The 20,216-nt window shown below is 38.7% G+C and overlaps 1 protein-coding gene across 1 annotated transcript in view; it reads left to right on the top strand.

The window, feature by feature from the left end:
* gpat2.L (glycerol-3-phosphate acyltransferase 2, mitochondrial L homeolog) overlaps positions 1–20,216 on the top strand; it is a 51,593-nt gene that overhangs the window by 26,713 nt on the left and 4,664 nt on the right. The window contains exons 12-20 of the mRNA XM_041586974.1: positions 1,308–1,393; positions 2,722–2,822; positions 11,717–11,787; positions 12,419–12,680; positions 13,108–13,241; positions 13,882–13,959; positions 15,851–15,982; positions 18,870–18,990; positions 19,768–19,839. Coding sequence (XP_041442908.1) covers positions 1,308–1,393; positions 2,722–2,822; positions 11,717–11,787; positions 12,419–12,680; positions 13,108–13,241; positions 13,882–13,959; positions 15,851–15,982; positions 18,870–18,990; positions 19,768–19,839 — 1,057 coding nt within the window. The remainder of the gene's footprint in view (positions 1–1,307; positions 1,394–2,721; positions 2,823–11,716; positions 11,788–12,418; positions 12,681–13,107; positions 13,242–13,881; positions 13,960–15,850; positions 15,983–18,869; positions 18,991–19,767; positions 19,840–20,216) is intronic.

Below are 20,216 nucleotides of genomic sequence, written 5' to 3'. Positions count from 1 at the left end.
TCCATATGTTCTATGTATAGCAAAATAATTACAGGGTTTGGGGGCCTGGGGTCCAAATAAAAGTGTGCAGAGGTATGTCAGAGCCAATGTCTGGCCAGTTCTTTGTGTGATAGGCTGTGCTATACCATTGTGATGCTATCGCATGTATTTGGCCATCAGTCATATTTGTCAACTCGTGTGTTCAGTAGTCACTGCTTCAGCTAACAAGTTAATTTGGCTTAGAGGGAGAGTAAACCCTATTCAAAATCTTTGTAGATTAAACGCAGCAACAAAATTAACCATTTAGGTTCAACATTATCGTAGAACCCCCGAATCCTTTGCGAAAGATTCAGCCAAATACCGAACCAAATCCGAATCCTAATTTGCCCGCCCTTCATTTGCATATGCAAATTAGGATTCGGTTCGGAATCCGAATCCTGCTGAAAAAGCCCGAATCCTGGCCAAATCCCAAACCAAATCCTGGATTCGGTGCATCCCTAATTGTAAGCAGTATCTAGTCTGTTCCTTTCTATTCTATGCATTGCTGATTCTGACTTTTATAACAATGTAGCAAAAGCCAGTTGCCCGTCTTTGCTGGAGGAGAACTGCCTTTTGCTACATTGTACAGTCAGAACTGGCAGTGCATGAAGTGACAGATCGCTTTAGAAAGAAATTACATTGCCAAATAACTGTGAAATTACTGAAAATAAATATATTTTGGAATTACTTTTGCTTTAATTTATTTTTGGGTTGAAATCCCCCTTAAAGGTGTTGTTTGCCTTTGAGATAACGTTTAGTATGATGTAGAGAGTGATGTTCTGAGACAATTGGCTATTGGTTTTCATTTTTTATTATTTAAGATTTTTGATTTATTTATTTTTTCTATTCAGCAACTCTTCAGTTTTAAGCAATCTGGTAGTTAGGATCCAAATTACTCTAGCAACCATACATTGATTTGAATAAGAGACTAGAATATGAACAGGAGAGGCCTGAATAGAAAGATGAGTAAAAAGAAATTAGCAATCACAATACATTTGCAGCCTTACAGAGCATTTGTTTTTTTAAAAGGGATCATCGATGCCCATTTATAAGCTGCAAAAAGTCAGAAAACAGCTAATAACTTTAAGACTATAAAAAATAAATAATGAAAGCCAGTTGAAAAGTTGCTTAGAATTGGCCATTCCATAACATACTTTTACTTTATTACCTTAAAGGTGAACCACCCCTTTAAAATGAGTTACAATAGCTGACTCACTGTTATGAGTGCAGTGGCTATTTAGTCACTGCCATGGTGAGTGGTAAATAACTGCTGTATATTTCTATTTCAGGAGTACCTTAGCAGCTACATGTGGAGACATTTGAACCTGCCTCTACCACTGCAAAAAACTCTGCTCCCCTACATTCTGGGAACTAGGTAATATGTGATGTTTATGCTCATAGATCCATAAAAAAAACAGTTTGTGCTGTATGAACAGAACAAGATGTTGGTGACTGTGCTTGACAATTTTTATTGTGAATTTGGGGGCTGCAATGTGCACCCCATTTCACTGGGTCCCCAGGAGAGGGAGTGGCTAAGGAGGGGATTATATAGTTATCTATCAAGAGGGCACCCATAGCCACACCTCTTTATAATAAGCCCAGCTTCTCCCAGTTGCACATCATTTTACTATTTTTCACTGCATTAGTTCACTGGGTCCCTAGGAGAGGGAGTGGCTAAAGAGAGAATTATATAGTTATCTATCAAGAGGGCACCCATATCCACACTTCCTTATAATAATCCCATCTTCTCCCAGTTGCACCCCATTTTGCTATTTTTCACTGCACTAGTTCACTGGGTCCCCAGGAGAGGGAGTGGCTAAGGAGGGAATTATATAGTTATCTATCAAGTGGGCACCCATAGCCACACCTCCTTATAATAAGCCCAGCTTCTCCCAGTTTTCTTACCAGGGCATGTAGCAGTTATGTAATGTCTATACATGATTAATGGAATGATTGCATTTTTAGGACAGTGCTTATTAACCTTTATAATATTTGCCAGAGGCGTAAGAGGGAGGCTTATGTTATAAAATATTGGCTTGCATCTTTGCATATTTTTTTATTGTAATAAAACCGATAACAGGTGGGAGATGAAATGAGGCTTTAGTTCTCCTTTAAGGAAATGCTGTTTTTGCTAATAATTCTGGGGATTGTAGTTTAGAGGAAACTGGAGAGCCCTAAGATGGCAGTGCCTGGTTCATAGATCATAATAAAGAGCAAAGCTTTTCTTCACTGATTGCCATCACAATGTAAATGTAGTTCTAGAACATCTTTATAAAGTGGATTTGCTTGGCAGGATAAGGCATATCCAAGAAGATTAGCTGTCCACAGTATCAACATAAGATGTTTTGCATGTTACTTTTAATGAGTCAGCCAAATGCAGATATTTGGGGGCCCCAGCACTGTGCAGAGGCTCAAATCTATGCTATTGGTTTCTGCACTGGTTTAGATTTACAGTTTTAGCCAATAAGCCCAACACTGCTCACTAAGATTGTAACAGAAACGTATTTTCCAGTCTGGCTGGCATGATGAGCCTCTTCCCCAGCCAGCTCAATCTAACCAATGATCTGTAAACAAGTAAACAGAAAGAACTAGATGCCGAGGGCACATTTACTTCTTTTTCTTATGACTCACAAAATATTAGCATCTATCCAAAAGTGAAATCACAGGCAGGACTAATGGAGCTTGTTTCCTTTCGCTGAACAGGAGCAGAATGCAGGAGGAAGAAGAGCTGGAGGGAGATGTATGCGCAAGTGTGAGCAAAGAGCAGGCTCTGGTGGATAGATTTATTCTGCATTGCCTGAGAGGTAACCAGGCTGGAATCTTATTTAAAGAGCCCTTTGCTTCTTTTGTGTCCCTTTAAAATGAACTGATCGATATAGTATACAGTGTATTTATTATTCTTTCTACTTTTTTTTCTTGCCTATTGTCTTTAACAGAATATGTCCAAAATCTCACTGCCCTTTACTGCTACTGTCGGATTCCATCCAAATAAATGAGAAGCTGCACGTCCAAGTTTAAGGATTTGTCCACCAGCTGAACAATACACCCCATGTTCAATAGTTATTTGTCTGCAGTAGGGATTTAGGGCAGAGACACGCTGCTATTTTGGGTGATTAGTCTCCCAGTGACAAATCGCTTCTTCTTCTTCGGGCGACTAATCTCCCCAAACTGCCTTCCTGCCGGCTAGGCATTTGCAGCTAACAACCCGCTAGTTTCCTTAATAACCAGTACTGAATTGTTGTACCCTGAACTAATCACAATTCTATGAAAAAAAAAAAAATGTCATGGATTATCAGTGTCTATAATATCATGTTATTGACCAGTTGTGAATGTAGAAAATACTACGTCTATTACCCTTTTTGTTTTGTTTTTTTGGAAGGTAAGTTTTATTTGTTTCTCCGAAAAAAACTTGTTGAGCATTATACAAGGACAAAAGTATTGTCACATTTAGCAAGAAAACAGATTGAGTATACAGGTTTATAGTTTACTACAGGTATGGGATCCCTTATCTACCAGGCTGGATGCAGTAGTAGGTAGGGATGCACCAAATACACTATTTTGGATTCAGCCGAATCACCGAATGCTTCGTGAAAGATTGAGCCGAATACCGAACCGAATCCTAATTTACATATGCAAATTAAGGGTGGGAAGGAGAAAACATTTTTTACTTCCTTGTTGTGTGACAAAAAGTTATGCTATTTACCTCCCCACCCTTAATTTGAATATGCAAATTAGGATTTGGTTCAGCTGGGCAGAAGGATTTGGCCGAATCCGAATCTTGCTGAAAAAGGCCGAATACCGAACCGAATCCTGGATTCGGTGCATCCCTAGTAGTAGGCAAGCGAGGCACATGACTTGGGCGCAGCTCTAGAGGTGTAATTGACAGGACTGGAAAAGGGAGAAATGGGGGCACCATGAGGAGCAAAGATAGGTGGTGGGCATGTAGGGCATTGATTAGCAAGGCTCTGCCTATCTGGAAACCCAATATCCAGAAAGATGCAAATTACAGGAAGACCATCTTCCATTGAGTACATTTTAAGCAAAAGTATTTTTTCTAATTATATGATTTTTCTCTGTAATAATTAAACCGTACCTTGTACTTGATCCTAACTAAACCGAGGTGAGTTTGTTGAGCATGCATCGTGGCTCTTCCACATGAGATCAGAGGCCCCATTCTTACCAAGGACCCCAAATTATTTTAAATTTCACACACACTCATCTCATCCAGTAGGTTAGTTTTATAAAACAATTCAATTTATTAGCAAGAGGACCCAAACATGTACAGATGGTATTGCATGTCCAATGCTTAGTAATATTCTTAGTGTAAAAATGTAGTGTTCTGTATCTTTTTCGTGCATAGTTAGTATAAACTAAGTGCCAGAATGTCCAGAACACAGACTGTAGGATTTATAATTCTGGGAGATCCCTGATTAATGGTTGACCAATATCTACAGGCCCATATTATATGGAAAAAAAATAATTCAGGTGTGGTACATATGGAAAACCTTCTTTGCTTTGCAACTCATTAGTTTCAGTCTCATAGGGGATATGGAGACCTGATGAAGGATCTTGCATTGTATAAACATAGCTTTAGGTAAGATTAATTTGTAGCTCTTTTGTATGGCTTTAACCTTGTTTTTCTGAGACACAGCAGGGTTCCTAGGCATTCATCTCCTGAAATTATTTGGTAGGACTTGGTATGTTATGGATACTATTTTTGCGCAAGTAGGTGAATGATGTTTAGTGCTGGGGAGAGAGAGGAGAGCTGAGAGGACAAGGCATTTCTTAGCTGGTGGTAATGAGCAGTGTTGTGTTTGTGTAAGTTCTTGTGTTGCAAAAGCTGAACCGACTACAAGATCTCCTTGGTATTTAATCTTGTGTTTAGGTCAACGAATAACATCTTGTTGTAAATGGGGGGGGGGGGGTGTTGGTTACTTTCCACTTAAAGGGGTTGTTCACCTTTGCATTGTTTAGTATGATGTAGAGAGTGATATTCTGAGACAATTTGCAATTGGTTTTCATTTTTTATTATTTGTGGTTTTTACGTTATTTAGCTTTTTATTCAGCAGCTTTCCAGTTTGCAATTTCAGCAATCTGGTAGTTAGGGTCCAAGTAACAGTAGCAACCATGCAATTATTTAAATAAGGGACTGGTATATGAAAAGCATCTACATATAAAGATGAGTAATAAAAAGCAAAACAGTACATTTATAGAACATTTGTTGCTAGATGGGGGTCAGCGACTCCCATTTAAAACTCGATAGAGTAAGAAGCAGAAGGTGATTCATTTAAAAAAATATAAAAATCAATAGTAAAGACCAATTGAAAAGTTGCTTAGAAATAGCCATTCTATAACATACTAAACGCTAAAGGTGAAACAACCATTTAAACAAAAACAAAAAAAACTCCTGTCCTAACATGTTTGTGAAGATTCTCATTTGTCCAGGTCATGGTGTGTATATATATATATATATATATATATATATATATATATATATATATATATATATATATATATATATATATAAATAAGTTGAATCAACTGGGCTTACTGCTTTTTTTTTATTCGTCCTAACATTTATCCATTTCAAAATAAGTATAATGATTGCACGCTCAATTACTTTAAAAAGTCAAAATTTATTGTATCAAAAACGTGCACAAATCAGCAATTGGCCCTATGCGTTTTGACCACCTGGGTGGTCGTCATCAGGGGATTAATATATCAAAGGAACAAAAAGGCCTGCCTTTTTATCCTTTTTGTACTTTTGATGTATTTTTTCCCCGATGAAGACCACCCAGGTGGTCGAAATGCGTAGGGCCAATTGCTGATTTGTGTAAGTTTTTGATACAATAAATTGTGACTTTTTAAAGTAATTTAGTGTGCAATCCTTATGCTTAAAGGCTTCAAATGGGCAGTCTCCATTGGATTAGCACCTCCACATTGTCTATTTGGGTATGGCACCTTCCTAATTCTAGTTCTATCATTTATCCACTGATAATTTAGTCACCGGAGTACCCTGTTTTATGCCGGTCTATGGATTCGATTTTGAAGTATACTTATTTAAGAAGCCAGGCTGCATTGTAAGCTCTAGAAAAATAAACGAGTGTAGCAAATCTAATGACCGAAAGAGTTAAGACAACTATCAACTTCTAATCAGTTCTATTCAAAAGTATCAGGCTCAAGGGAATTTAGACAGAAGGTGCCATTGATTTTTCCAGCTGCGGTTATAGGAGGCAATTGCAGCCCTCCAGTTTTAGGCTTTTGGGGATGCTGGGAGTTCACCATTTATGGAAGGGCAGACAACTGGAGGCAGAGCATTGCAGCTTTACCCCAATGTGAATGGGGTTAAATGTTTTCAATTCTAAAGCTGTCACCGGCCCACAGAGAAGCCCCCCTTCTTGCCCATTGCTTTTCTCCTCATAATATCTCGTAGGCGGGCATCAGATGGATTTATTCACATTTCTTCCCTCTTCATTAATGTAAATTGCTTTATCTCCCTCATTTCTTTTGTCTGGGAACCTTTTGAATATTGTGATACTCTGGGGATTTGCGCATATCTCTCAAAAACAAAAAAAGAAAAATGAAAAACAAAGGCGATTGTTCAGCACAAAGGAAAAGAGTTACATTATTAAAGAATGCTCCTTTGTTAATGGAAAGTACTGGTGTGTGGCCCTCTGTTAGTTCCGTAGCCTTTACCTCTGTGTTTTGTGTTAATGTAGCGCTGAAATATTGTCACTGACCAGGGGAGCTGTGCAATTATATCAGCAGATTGTATAAGTGTCGGGGACCAGGGGCCAACTTGGACTGTCAGCGTCCACTGGTCATTAAAGAGGTGGTGCACCTTTAAGTTAACTTTTAGCATGTTATAGAATGGCTAATTCTAAGCAATTGTCAATTGGTCTTCATTATTTATTTTTTATAGTTTTTGAATTAGTTGCCTTCTTTTTCTGATTCGTTCCAGCTTTCAAAAAGGGGCATCAAAAAAACAAATGCTCTGTAAGGCTACACATTTATTGGTATTGCTACTTTTTTTTATTACTAATCGTTCGATTTTGGGTCCTCTCCTATTCATTTTCCAGTCTCTTATTCAAATCAATGCATGGCTCCTAGGTCAATACATGGTTGCTAGGGTAATTGGGACCCTAGCAACCAAAGTGCTGATATTGCAAACTGGAGAGCTGCAGAGTAAAAAGCTAAATAACGCAAATTGTCTCAGTATATCATTCTCTACATCATAGTAATAATTAACAACTCCTTTAAAGGAAAATTATACCCCTCAAACAATGTAGGTCTCTATAAAAATTTCATAAAACAGCTCATATGTAAAAACCTGCTTCATGTAAATAAACCATTTTCATAATAATATACATTTTTAGTAGTATGTGCCATTTGGTAATCATAAATAAAAAATTGCCATTTTAAAAAATAAGGACCACCCCCTGGGATCGTAGGATTAACCGTGCACACAAACAAACCATACATGTTAGGTCACATGAACCAATTAAAAGACAGAGTTGTGTCTTTTGCTTCCACACTTCTTCCTGTTACAGTTAGAGCTGCAGTATTTCTGGTCAGGTGATCTCTGAGGCAGCACACAGACCATCACAAAATGGTGTCTCAAGGCAAGAGATGTCAAAGGACAATATTTACTTAAATATATACTCCAGTTTAATAAGATTCTTTAATATGCCACTTAATTTGATATAAACTATCTGTTGCTGAAGTATTCATTTTGGGGGTATAGTTTTCCTTTAAGGGTTGAAGTGTGGAGCAAGGAGTAAGAAGAACTGGGATGTGCTGCAAGACAGGTGCTTGAAAACAGGGACACACGTAATTATTGGAACTAGGCAGAACAAACAAGATAAAATGGTAGGTAGGTCAGGGCAGGCACCATACAAGGGTCAGGGTCAATACCAGGATCAGGATCAATAGCAGAGGCAACTACCATCAGTAAGGTGACCAGCAGATCAAATTTACACATAGGCACTGTCATTGGCGTCCGCAGGCCTTTTAACATAGAATTTTGCACTAAAGTGTGTCCGTGTGTCACTATTTACACCTGGACCCCTACTGGCCATGACGCAATGATGTTGAAATCATGGGAACACTTGAGGTTCACCCGTAATGCTCCCTCACTATAAAACAACAGACCGTGACACTAAATTGCAAGAGCTATTGGGAAGCTTACTCATCTTTAGACCAAACCATTGGAATTTATATATACTCACTGTTCTGTGTGGGGGAACCCTTGATTAGGACCAGGCTAGAACTGTCCTATAGCCATTCAGCAACAGAAGATTCACAGGGCTAGCCCATCATGTAATCCATTAGAGTATCAGAATGTTTAAAGAGCTAGACTAGCCTGCATGTTAAATACTGTGAATTAAGCAAACGGTCCGGGGCATGTATTAGAGGAAATTAATATTCCTATATTCAAAAGTTTATTCTTGCTGTAGTATTTGAGCACACCAGTGTATAGTGTAAATTCGAGTGATTGATTTGCTATGGTATGAAATTAAAGGAGAACGAAAGCTAATTTGCTTTCCTTTACTGTAGAACACGTACTACGTACACCTGACCCATCCAAACTAATCTCACAATTATACCAAATTGTCCTCACTATGGGCCCCAAACCTTTTGAGACATTGAAAAACCTCTGGCTCATTGATATACCCAAAATGACCCAAGAGAACTGGGAGGAAGCAACTGGTAATTGTTATGACTACTTGATCTCAGCTAGAGACCGAATTATCCAATATATAGTGAATAAAGTACCCCCTATTGTAAAATATAATTATATAATACACAAAAGCCATGAATATCTTGTAAATTATATATATATATATATATATATATATATATATATATATATATATATATATATATATATATACATACATATATATATATATATATATATATATATACATACATATATATACATACATATATTATAAATGGTGAGTACTGATGTCATCAGTTATAAACGGTGAGTTCTGATGTCATTTCTGTCACATTACTCACTGGACTACTGTAGAGTTGGTGTATTATCTTATAATACACAAAAGCCATGAATATCTTGTAAATGATATCCTTATAAACGGTGAGTAGTGATGTCATCAGTTATAAACAGTGAGTAGTGATGTAATTTCTGTCACATGACTCACTAAAATTTGTGTATTATAATTAATAAAGTACCCCCAGTTGTAAAATATGAGGATATTATAAGTTACCTCGGAGTTCCATGACCTGTATAAAAACACTCGGCCTTCGGCCTCGTGTTTTTATATGGTCATGAAACTCCTCGGTAACTTATAATATCCTTATATTTTACAAGAGGGGGTACTTTATTCACTATATAATACACAAGAGCCATGAATATCCTGTAAATACTATTCTTATAAATGGTGCTTAGTGATGTCATCTGTTATAATCGGAGCTTAGTGAAGTCATTTCTGTCACATGACTCATTGAAACTTGTGTATTATAATAAATAAAGTACCCCCTGTTAAAAATGCAAAATATGAGAATATTAAGTCACCTCTGAGTTCCGTGACTTGGCCTTCAGCCACGTGTTTTGTTCATGGAACTCCTCGGTAACTTATATTTTATATAGTCAATAAAGTACCCCCTCTTGTAAATTATAAGGATATTATAAGTTTCCACTGAGTTTCATGACCAAATAAAAACACGAGGCTAAAGGTAACTTCTAATATCCTCATATTTTGCAACTGGAGGTACTTTATTTATTATAATGCACAAGTTTCAATGAGTCATGTGACAGGAATGACATCACTAAGCTCCGATTATAACAGATGACATCACTAAGCACCATTTATAAGAATAGAATTTACAGGATATTCATGGCTCTTGTGTATTATAAGATAATACACCAACTCTACAGTAGTCCAGTGAGGCTCCATGCCATGGATAAAAGACCAGACACCACTTGCCCCTGGTGTAATACAACGCAGGCCACGTTCTTCCACATGATATGGTCTTGTCCTTATATCGTCAGGTACTGGTCCAAGGTCCTCAAGATTCTGGTTGATTTCTCAGAATTTCCCAACACTGTATCTGCTAATTTGTCTCCTGGGGGTCCTGGATAAGCTTATTGCGTACAAATACGCCAAGAATAGATTCAGATCCCTCCTGTTTTACCCAAGAAAGAATATTGCTATGCATTGGACGGGCCCATGCCCACCTTCAGTTAAAACATGGATGCAATTGGTCAATAAAGCTATACTAATGAAACTTACCTCTGGAGCAAGGGGCACACAGGGAAAATGTTATAAAATTTGGACCCTGTGGTGTAAAGCGGGTTTAGACTAAATTCCTAGGCTAGTTGGTTAATGCAGAATAGCTAGTTTAATATACTCCTCAGACATGTTTTATACACTTGACCACACACATGATATTGCCCAATTTCTGATTTTTACTGTAATACAGTGTTGGCTTGGCATAATGTGATATTATGTTTGTTTATTTACTAAACCTAATAAAAAAAACAAAAAAAAACAAAAGGCAAACATTAACCAAAGCTCTCCCGCCCTGCCCCCCATCCCATCACCACAACATGGTCAAGAACAGCTCTTCTTCCCTGTACCTGTGCTGAAAATACAGTTTTGGCCACCGCCATGTCTAATTGTCTTCTTGTCCTCTGCTCTCTGGTGGGGATCTATTGGAAAGTCCCCCGAAGTAAAAAGGTAGCAATTTTAGGACTAATGCATCGGCACCCCATTGGTACCCCCTGTGTTTTAGGCTTTTGTTCTCCTTTCATGCGACCATGAACACTATAAGTGGCCAGAAGCAGGTGTTCGTTTATCCAACTGGTTCCACTGTCCCTATTATGTTTATGAATTGATATTTATTTGAAATGTGTTTCTGATTATTTGTTGTTAACTTATGAATTAATTTTTCTTGAGCAATTAACTGATTGTTGGTATTATTTTATCATTTGTTCTATGCGATTAAATAGCTAATTAGCTCACACTGTGTGCATAGTGTGATTTCCTATTGTATTATTGTCTTTTGTGTTGGCTAGATTACCCACAATTTTTACGAGATGGATGAATGAGGATTCATGTGGCCCTTGTATTCTTTTTCTTTTGTGTTTTGAAAATAGTCTTGGATGGAGGCTCTGCTTAATTTTTTTGTGGGGGGTTTCTTTGCCTTTCATTATCTTTATTGGCGTATTCCCTCTGTGTAAGACCTATTAATTAAAGGGCTCCTCTGTGCCTAGAATTAGGCTTTGCAACTCAATAACAATATCCCCCTCTATGGCTCATGGTTTGGTTTTGGTGAAGAAAAGAAAATGTAGCACAGTGGTGGTTTTTTGGATATAAAGTTTCCATTTTTTTGCATCTTGTACCACAAGGTAGCCCAGAATCTCACCTGACTTGTACAAATAATGGTGCAATGGTGCTAGAGCAGGGTTTTGGCCATTTAGTGTACTTGTTGAGACTGCGTGCTACAGTGTGCCCCCTGAGACTGTGTGCTGGAGTGTGTACACCGAGACTGCTGGAGTGTACCCACCAAGACTGTGTGCTAGCATGTGCATCCGATAATACTGGGATCTGGATGATATGGAGTGCCTTGTTTTTTTTAATAAACCCCTTCTCTGGGACAGGGAATGAGGAGCTTGTAATGTCTTTGTTTTCAATTTGATCCTGAACTGATTAGATCTTTTCTTTTTTAGGTGCCATTTCCTGTTCAGCTGTTATGCCTTCCCACATCATGGCCGCACTTCTCTTACACAGATACAGAACAGTGAGTGCAGCAGAAGCTACTATAATGCCATATATGTCTATCATATACTGTGTATGTATATATCTATCTATATATATATATATATATATATTCCTGCCTTTCACTCTCATTTGGTCTGTGATGCCATGATTTTTCCCACACAACTTTTTATGGCACAACTTTACTTCACCTCTAAACTGGTGTGATGTGCATCTCACCAACAAGATGGTAACATACACTTGATATACAGAGTTGATATACAGAGTTGATATACAAAGCTTGCATGATAGCCAGAATAAAGTCATCTATCCTCTTTATTATCACAGGTTGACACATTGGCAAAGGGCACTCAATATTACTCTTTATCTTTTGTTTTGTTTTTCTCCGAGTGACCTGCTTCTGTCCCTCAGATCTGCAGTTTTCACCTGGTTTGTTGTGTTTTACTTGCTCCAGCTAGGGTTGCCATCTGGCCAGTATTTTACCAGCTTGGCCGGTAAAAATGATGCTTGATGCCAATGTTATTAATAGGAAAAGACGGCAAGAATATAGGAAGGCCGGTATTTTTTTCCAGAAAAGGTGGCAACCTTAGCTCCAGCAAGGCACACTCACCACTTCCACCATTATTAACCTACTTCTTTGCATTTACATTCAGGGGGTTTCCTTTTCCCGTCTCCTCAGCGATTTCCCTGCATTGACCGAGGAGGTTCTCCTTCGTGGGTTTGATGTGGGATTTTCAGGACAGCGCTGGGACCTGGTTCGCCACAGTGTGAATCTTCTCAAGAGGAGTGTGTCTCTTCACTCTGTGGCTTCTCATGACATCTATGTGCTGTGCCAGGGCTCACAGGCAGCTGTCAGACAGCTATGGCACCAGAGCGTCACTTTACTCTCTGTTTACCTCTATGAAGCTGTGGGAGGTGAGCTTTGGTATAGGAATTTTCATGCTTCTTCTTCTTCTTTCTTCTAAGAGAAATTTACATTTGCCTGATTTTACGTTTTCCCAGATTTTACACCATTATTATGTAAAATGGGGGTTCTGTTGTTGGTAGTAGTGCTACCTGATGTGTCCTACTCTCTAAAAGACAGTCAATTCCTGATAGGTGGAGTGCACCAAAAACTTGCAGGTTGGGAATCCCTATTCTAGGTTATCTTCCATCTGACCCCCTTTATCCATTTATGGCATCAGCACTTTTCTCCTGTATCAGCAAAAGTTTGGGTACTCTCAGGCCCCCCAAGTATTCTCCCTTTTCTCAACCCCAGATGCATCTGCCTTGTCCCCACCTCTTTCCTTGATTCTTCTAACCTCACATTCCATTCCTTAAACTAGCTCTTCTTTCCTTGCAGCCTGTGCAGTGCATGCGATCCTGTCGCAGGTGGCCATGCTTGGAGTAGTGGAGCTGTTGTTTACTCAGGATGAGCTCACTGAGAAGTTGCTATGCCTGTGTTCCTTGCTTCCAAGAACTCTGCTGCTTATTCCGGTATGTTAAGAAAGGGTTGCATTTAGCAAGGTGTATGTACTGCAATACTCAAAGGACCTAGATCCTTGTAATATGCCCACCATCCAATCACTTCTCCGTTTCATTTTCGCATTGATACTACCTAGAGACCGCCAGGTCATTGGCTATTCTAAATATATTCACTTTGGAGACAAACAATATCGTTGATACATACACTTTAGCATAAACCTGGTTTCCCCTGAACAGGCAGCAGCACCTCTTGATATACTTATCTGCTATGGAACTGTCTGTTGGTGTTACATTCTGCATCATTACTGATCTGTAATCAGGACACTGAATCAATGGCCTCCTTAAAAATCTTTAAGGATGCACCCCGAATCCAGGATTCGGCCGAATCCTTCTGCCCAGCTGAACCGAATCCTAATTTGCATATGCAAATTAGGGGCGGGGAGGGACATTGCGTAATTTTTTGTCACAAAAGTAAAAAATGTTTGCCCCTTCCCACCCCTAATTTGCACATGCAAATTAGGATTCGGTTCGGTATTCGTCCGAAATCTTTCACAAAGTATTCGGGGGTTCGGCCAAATCCAAAATAGTGGATTCGGTGCATCCCTAAAAATCTTTACTTCGTACTTACTTTGTTAAACCCCTTGTGTTGCAGCCTTGCCAGTCCATCTATACTGTGTGTCAGGACGTGCTGGACAAGCTGATTCAGTGCGGCCTTCTCTCTATGCATGAGGTGAGACACATTTATATGTTACCCTGCAACTAAGTCACATATATGTTACATGATATCACCTAAAGTGGGAAGCTCACATTACAAAAAAAAGCACCATTGCATGCCTATAAGTTATCTTTTGGTATGTTATAGGCTGGCTAATTCTAAGCAACTTTTCAATTAGCCTAAATTTTTTTCTTTTCTATAGTTTTTGAATTATTTACCTTCTTCTTCTGACTCTTTCCAGCTTTCAAATGGGGGGTCACTGACCCCTTCTAAAAAACCAATGCTCTTCAAGGCTACACATTTATAGTTATTTGCTACATTGTATTACTCATCTTTCTATTCATGCCTCTCCTATTCATATTCCAGTCCCTTTTGCAAATCAATGCTTGGTTGCTAGGGTTATTTAGATCCTAACAACCAGATTGCTGAAATTGCAAACTGGAGAACTGCTGAATAAAAAGCTAAATAACTCAAAAACCACAAATAATAAAAAATGGAAACTAATTGCAAATGGTTTCAGAATATCACTCTCTACATCTTACTAAAAGTGAATTTAAAGGTGAACAACCCCTTTAATACATAATGTTGGAAAAAACTGGTTAATGCAGTACTCCTGTTCTCATCTTAAATATGATCAAAATAATGTGGACTTTTAATGGATGCTTTAAAATCAATTGCACTTTGGATGTAATGTTTAAGATCAAATACATAAATCCGCTAGTATAGTCCCTGATATCTAAATCATAAGCAGGCAGACTGCACCAATATTCACTACTTGGCATTCACACATAGTGAGAGAATACTGTAAATTCTGTAAAGTCCTGATCATTAAAAAAAACCAAGGGAGTAATTTTTAAAATAATATAAATATCCTCAATCTTTATGGGCATGATTTTTGCCATCAAAAAAAAAGGGGAATTGTAAAGTGACTCTTTTCGACGATTCTGGATTTTTCAAAAATGAAAGGGGCAGAGCTGGGGTTAATAAGATCCTTTTTAAAGTTGTCACATACCTCCCAACTGTCCTGTTTGTAGAGGAACAGTCCCTCTTTTGACCGCTCAAACCGCAGTCCCTCATTTGTACTGAAAAATCTCGCTTTTCTCTGCACTGAACAGCCAGAAAAAGAAACAATGTTTCTAACTTAATTGGCTTTTGGCATAGAGCCCAGAACAGCCACAGCAGCAGATAAGATGCTATTGTAACAATTTCAAGTTAAGCAAATATGCAATTGTAACAATATAAGATAACAGGTCCGTTGGGAAATGTTAGACTCACAGCTCAAAGGGCAATTCACCTTCATTTGCAAAACTGTTATAACTGAAAAAAAACCACAGAAAAATGTTCAAACTTTCATAACTTGCCAAATTTTGTAAAATTAACATGGTAATTATGGGGATGAGGCCAAAAAAATGTTGCTGTGCTCAGCGCGTCAACTTTTTTGTCCCTCTTTTTATTTCCAAAATGTTGGGAGGTATGCTACACTGGCTTCCGTACCAGCCCAAGGCAACCACAGCCCTTTAGCAGTAAAGATCTGTGTCTCCAAAGATGCCCCAGTAGCTCCCCATCTTCTTTTCTGCTGATTCACTGCACATGCTCTGTGCTGCTGTCACTTACTGAGCTTAGGGACCCACTCACAATATTCCCTTTTATATACACCTACACTGGTAGATATGTCATAAGACTTAAAGTGCCAGATTGTGATCACCTGCTAAAAGACAGCACTTATAAGCTGTAATTCATATTCAGATATTCTTGTATAAAATTCATAACATTTGAAATCTGGCACCAGGAAGCCCTGTCTTTACCACCTGCCAATGAGGATTTTTCATATTGGTTTTCCAGAACCATAATTTAAGCATTATTTGTTAATATAGGCCATGATGGGGATTTTTTTCCTTCATTTTAGGACCCCAGTGCTCCTGCTGCCTGTGATACAGGAAGGAGACGTTTTGTTGACCGGTTGTTGTGGAGAGCGACAGATGATGTGACGGACAGCGACAGTGATGGCATTGAAGAAAACGTCAAGCGTTACTACAAGGTAAATTATTAATAAAAGGTATTAACGTATTTATAAAGTACAGGTGTGCGATCGGTTATCCAGAAACCCATTATCTAGAAAGCTCCGAATACCGGAAAGGCTATCTCCCATAGACTCCATTTTATCCAAATAATCAATAAAAATGATTTGTAATAATAAAACAGTAGCTTCTACTTGATCCCAACTAAGATATAATTAATCCTTATTGGACGCAAAACCAGCCTATTGGGTTTATTTAATGTTTACATGATTTTCTAGGTATGAAGATCCAAATTATGGAAGGATCCATTATCTGGAAAGCTTCAGGTCCCAACCATTCTGAATAATAGGTCCCATACCTGTACTAACCTTGGCCCTGTATGATAAAGGGCATTTTATTTTCCTCTATGTTTAGATTTAACATTTCTGCAAACATTCTTTATAAAAAACAATTCCTATACCCAGGGTTGTATCGGCCACAAACGACAGTGACAATTTTCCCTCCAGTAGCAAATAGTTGCAAAAAGGTTAAAAACCTTTTCTTGAGTTTATCCAGGGATTGTTGCTCTGCTGTCTCAGTCCACAGGCAACAAAATGGCTCAGAGTGCTTCCATGTTGGCCTTTGACATTACAAACTTGCTGTTCAGTGACATCAAAAGACCAAATTTAAAGGGGAATACAATTCCCAAATTGGCTTTTAAACCCATATATGCTGCTTAAGGGAAAGAAGAGTCCATCATGCCCAATCGTTGACCATTACAAAATAGTCGTGATAGGATCAGGACTCTACTTGCTGAATAGAGACACATTTGGGTTTTGAAACCTGTTCAAATCCTGGATTTGGGGAAGGAATTAGTTATACTAGGAGACTGCTTATGCACTGGCTTTTATGCATGTCAGGTTTACCTTTCCATATAGGTGTCCCGTTGACTAGGCAATGCTTGTGTTCTTCGTGAATTTCTATGTACAAATGTATATTTTTATTTGTATAGCGCTCCTTGAGGGCAAAGCACTGTACAGCAAAATAATAAATTAGTAGTAACAAACAAGGGGTCATTGCATCAATAAGTAACAATAAGTGCATCATTAGAAATACAATTCACATAAATATAAAATAGAATTACAATACAGATTAAGTGCTCAGTGTCAAGGAGACAAAAGGATGGAGGACCCTGCCCATAGGGCTTATAGTCTAAACGGGAGGGTAAGTTACAGACACAATTTGGAGGGGTATTAAGCGGTGTAGGTTACAGTGTGTGACACTGTCATATAAGTGCCAGTTCCCAGTTCAAGTGTTATCCAGGTGTTAATGAATGTAATTGATATTGAGTGTTAACGTTCCCTTGGAAGAGATTATGCTTGGCGTAAAAACTTTGGAAAGAAAAGTAATTCAGTATTGCTCATGGGCAATAGTACTTGGCTGTATTGTTTGTTTGTTTTTTTAAATCTTTTTTTATTGCTTTTAACAAACATATTATTGTTTTTTTTTGCAATACAAAACAAAAAACAAAAGAAATAAAAACAAAGTGACAAGATAAGACTTTGTGGCCTGACAACTTTGTAGAAGTTACAGTCCATAGTGCGGTTGCTTCAACCAGGTGTAGTCTTTAAGGGGCATGTTGCTTATTGGCTAAGTTAGGGGGGTAGTGTCCTTGTGGTACGGTGAGTCCAGCCAGGGTTGCCATATAAGCTGAAATTTGCCTGGGTTGCCCCTTTGTATGTACACCAGCTGGGCTATCGTAAAGTATTCCCGTATTACATTTTTCCACACAATAGTATTAGGTGAGTCCCACGCAAGCCACTTCAGAGCAATACATTTTCGTGCAAGGAACAGTGGGGGTCATTTATAAACACTGGGCAAATTTGCACCTGGGCAGTAACCCATAGCAACCAATCAGATGTTTGCTTTCAGTGTTCAGCCTGCGGATGGCTAAAAGAAGCTAATTACTGATTGGTTGCTATGGGTTACTGCCCAGGTGCAAATTTGCCCAGTGTTTATAAATGAGACCCAGTGTTTCCCGGATCTGTGTAAGCATATAGTGAGGTGTGATGCGACCCCCAGTAAACACGTCTTAGGAGAAATGGTAACTTGCAGCGTGGTAACTCTGGTACTTCACAGATATTTTCCCAGAATGCTACAATACTTTTGTAGGCAGGTCCACATCAAATGAAAAAAGTCAGCAGCAGGCATTTGACATTTCTGGCATCTGTCATCCGTTCTCAATTTAGCTTTGTTCATGCGGGTAGAGCCTGATGTAGAATGAACATCTGTGAGAATCTACTCCTAACATTAAAGGATACTAAGGCTATTGGCTGTATTGTTTACTTTGGATTTGACTCTATTAAAGGAAAACTAAACCCCCCCAAACAAAGTAGGTCTCTATATTGCATAAAACAGCTCATGTGTAAAACCCTGCGTCGTGTAAATAAACCATTTTCATAACAATATACTCTTCTAGTAGTATGTGCCATTGGGTAATCATAAATAGAAAATTGCCATTTTAAAAAATAAGGGCCACCCCCGGGATTGTACGATTCACTGTGCACCCAAAACAAACCAACAAACCTTACTAGTTAGGTCACATGAGCCAATTAACAGACAGAGTTCTGTCTTTTGCTTCCTCACTTCTTCCTGTTACAGTTAGAGCTGCAGTATTTCTGGTCAGGTGATCTCTGAGACAACACACAGACCATCACGAAATGGTGGCTCAAGGCAAGAGATGTAAAAGGGCAATATTTACTTAAATATATATACCAGTTTGGTAAGATTCTTTAATATGTCACTTAATGTGATATAAACTATCTGTTGATTAAGTATTCATTTTGGGGGTAAAGTTTTCCTTAAAGATGAGTCAATAACTCAGATCTCTCTGCTGAAATACATTGCATTGGTTCCATCTCCTCACAGCTGGGACGATCAGAGCACCATGCGGATTCCTTTGTTTTCCTGTGCCATCTTCTGTGCCCCGTCCTGAGGACATATGAGCGAACTGCATTATTCCTTCAGGAAAAGACAGACACGGTGCAAGGTAAGACCTGGAATAAGTGTGTGGTTATCAGTCTGGGCACAAGTCTTTAAATCTGAACTATTGTCAATCATGGAGGCAGGACTCATTGTATAGCTTATTTCATTATGTGGGACGGTGCCCTATTTATGGACCCAACTTTTTTTTTAATAATATATGTATTATACACGATTACACGATGTGTGCTTGCCAGAACCCCTACCTAGACTGGAGACTCATTCTCATTGGACAAAACAGTGAATACACTATTTATATCTTCATGCTCTGTTCTGTTTTTTCCAAAAATGGGTGAAGATGTAGGTTTTTTTTGTTTACTGTAGAGCTGTGCTTCAAGTTAAAAAGCTCTGCACTGCAGCACCACCAATGTGCATTCAATAGTTGTGGTGTGGGGGGATATCAGTTATAATAATATTAAAATTGCACCATAATCTATTTTGGATCATTGTGCCATAAAATACTGGGGCCAGTGTTACACTAGAAGGGGTTGGATACGTTTACGTGGCATACTGGTGGTATCTGTCGCATAATATAATTGGGGTCACTGTGCCTAATATACTGCAGGAGGCACCTAGCCATTGTCTAAATACCCAGTACCCCACTTCCTTTCCCCCATGTCAGCCACTGGTTCCTATTAGTCTTTAGAGAGGTAGTAGGCAACTGATTGTTCTGGATATCTTAGTAGTAAGAGCAGAGAGTGAGATATAGATTAAAAGTGTATTCCAGGAGCTTTGCAGAATTCATGGTTTAGTTCATGCACTGCCCATTGTTTTCTCTCTGCAGAGAGCGAGGCAGGCTATGTGGACCGGTTACACTTGTACCTTCTGCAGAAAGCCAGAGAAGATGGATCTTTTGGTAGGTACAACATTGGGACTTGCAGATTATTCCATGTGATTAGGTGATATACCGTTTACTCCATTCTCCAAGCTGCAGGATCTTCACCCCAAGGTGCCTGTGTCCCCCAATCTAGGGAAGAGAAATACCGTTTCCATTGGAAAATAATAATTCACAAACCTCACCATTGCAAATCAAAATACAGAGACCCCCTTTTCTGTTTTGAAGGCTGGTAAACTTAATGCTTAGGCCTTAAAGGAGAACTAAAGCTTAACTAAAGAAGTAGCTAGAAATGTTGTACATTATGTTTTTGGCTTCTGTACCAGCCCAAAGCAACCACAGCCCTTTAGCAGTAAAGATCTGTGCCTCCAAAGATGCCCCAGTAGCTCCCCATCTTC

The sequence above is a fragment of the Xenopus laevis genome, chromosome 3L (assembly GCF_017654675.1).
Source record: "Xenopus laevis strain J_2021 chromosome 3L, Xenopus_laevis_v10.1, whole genome shotgun sequence".
NCBI classification, from domain to species: domain Eukaryota; kingdom Metazoa; phylum Chordata; class Amphibia; order Anura; family Pipidae; genus Xenopus; species Xenopus laevis.
Note: the sequence above shows the minus strand (reverse complement) of the source record. Positions and strands in the feature narration are given on the sequence as shown.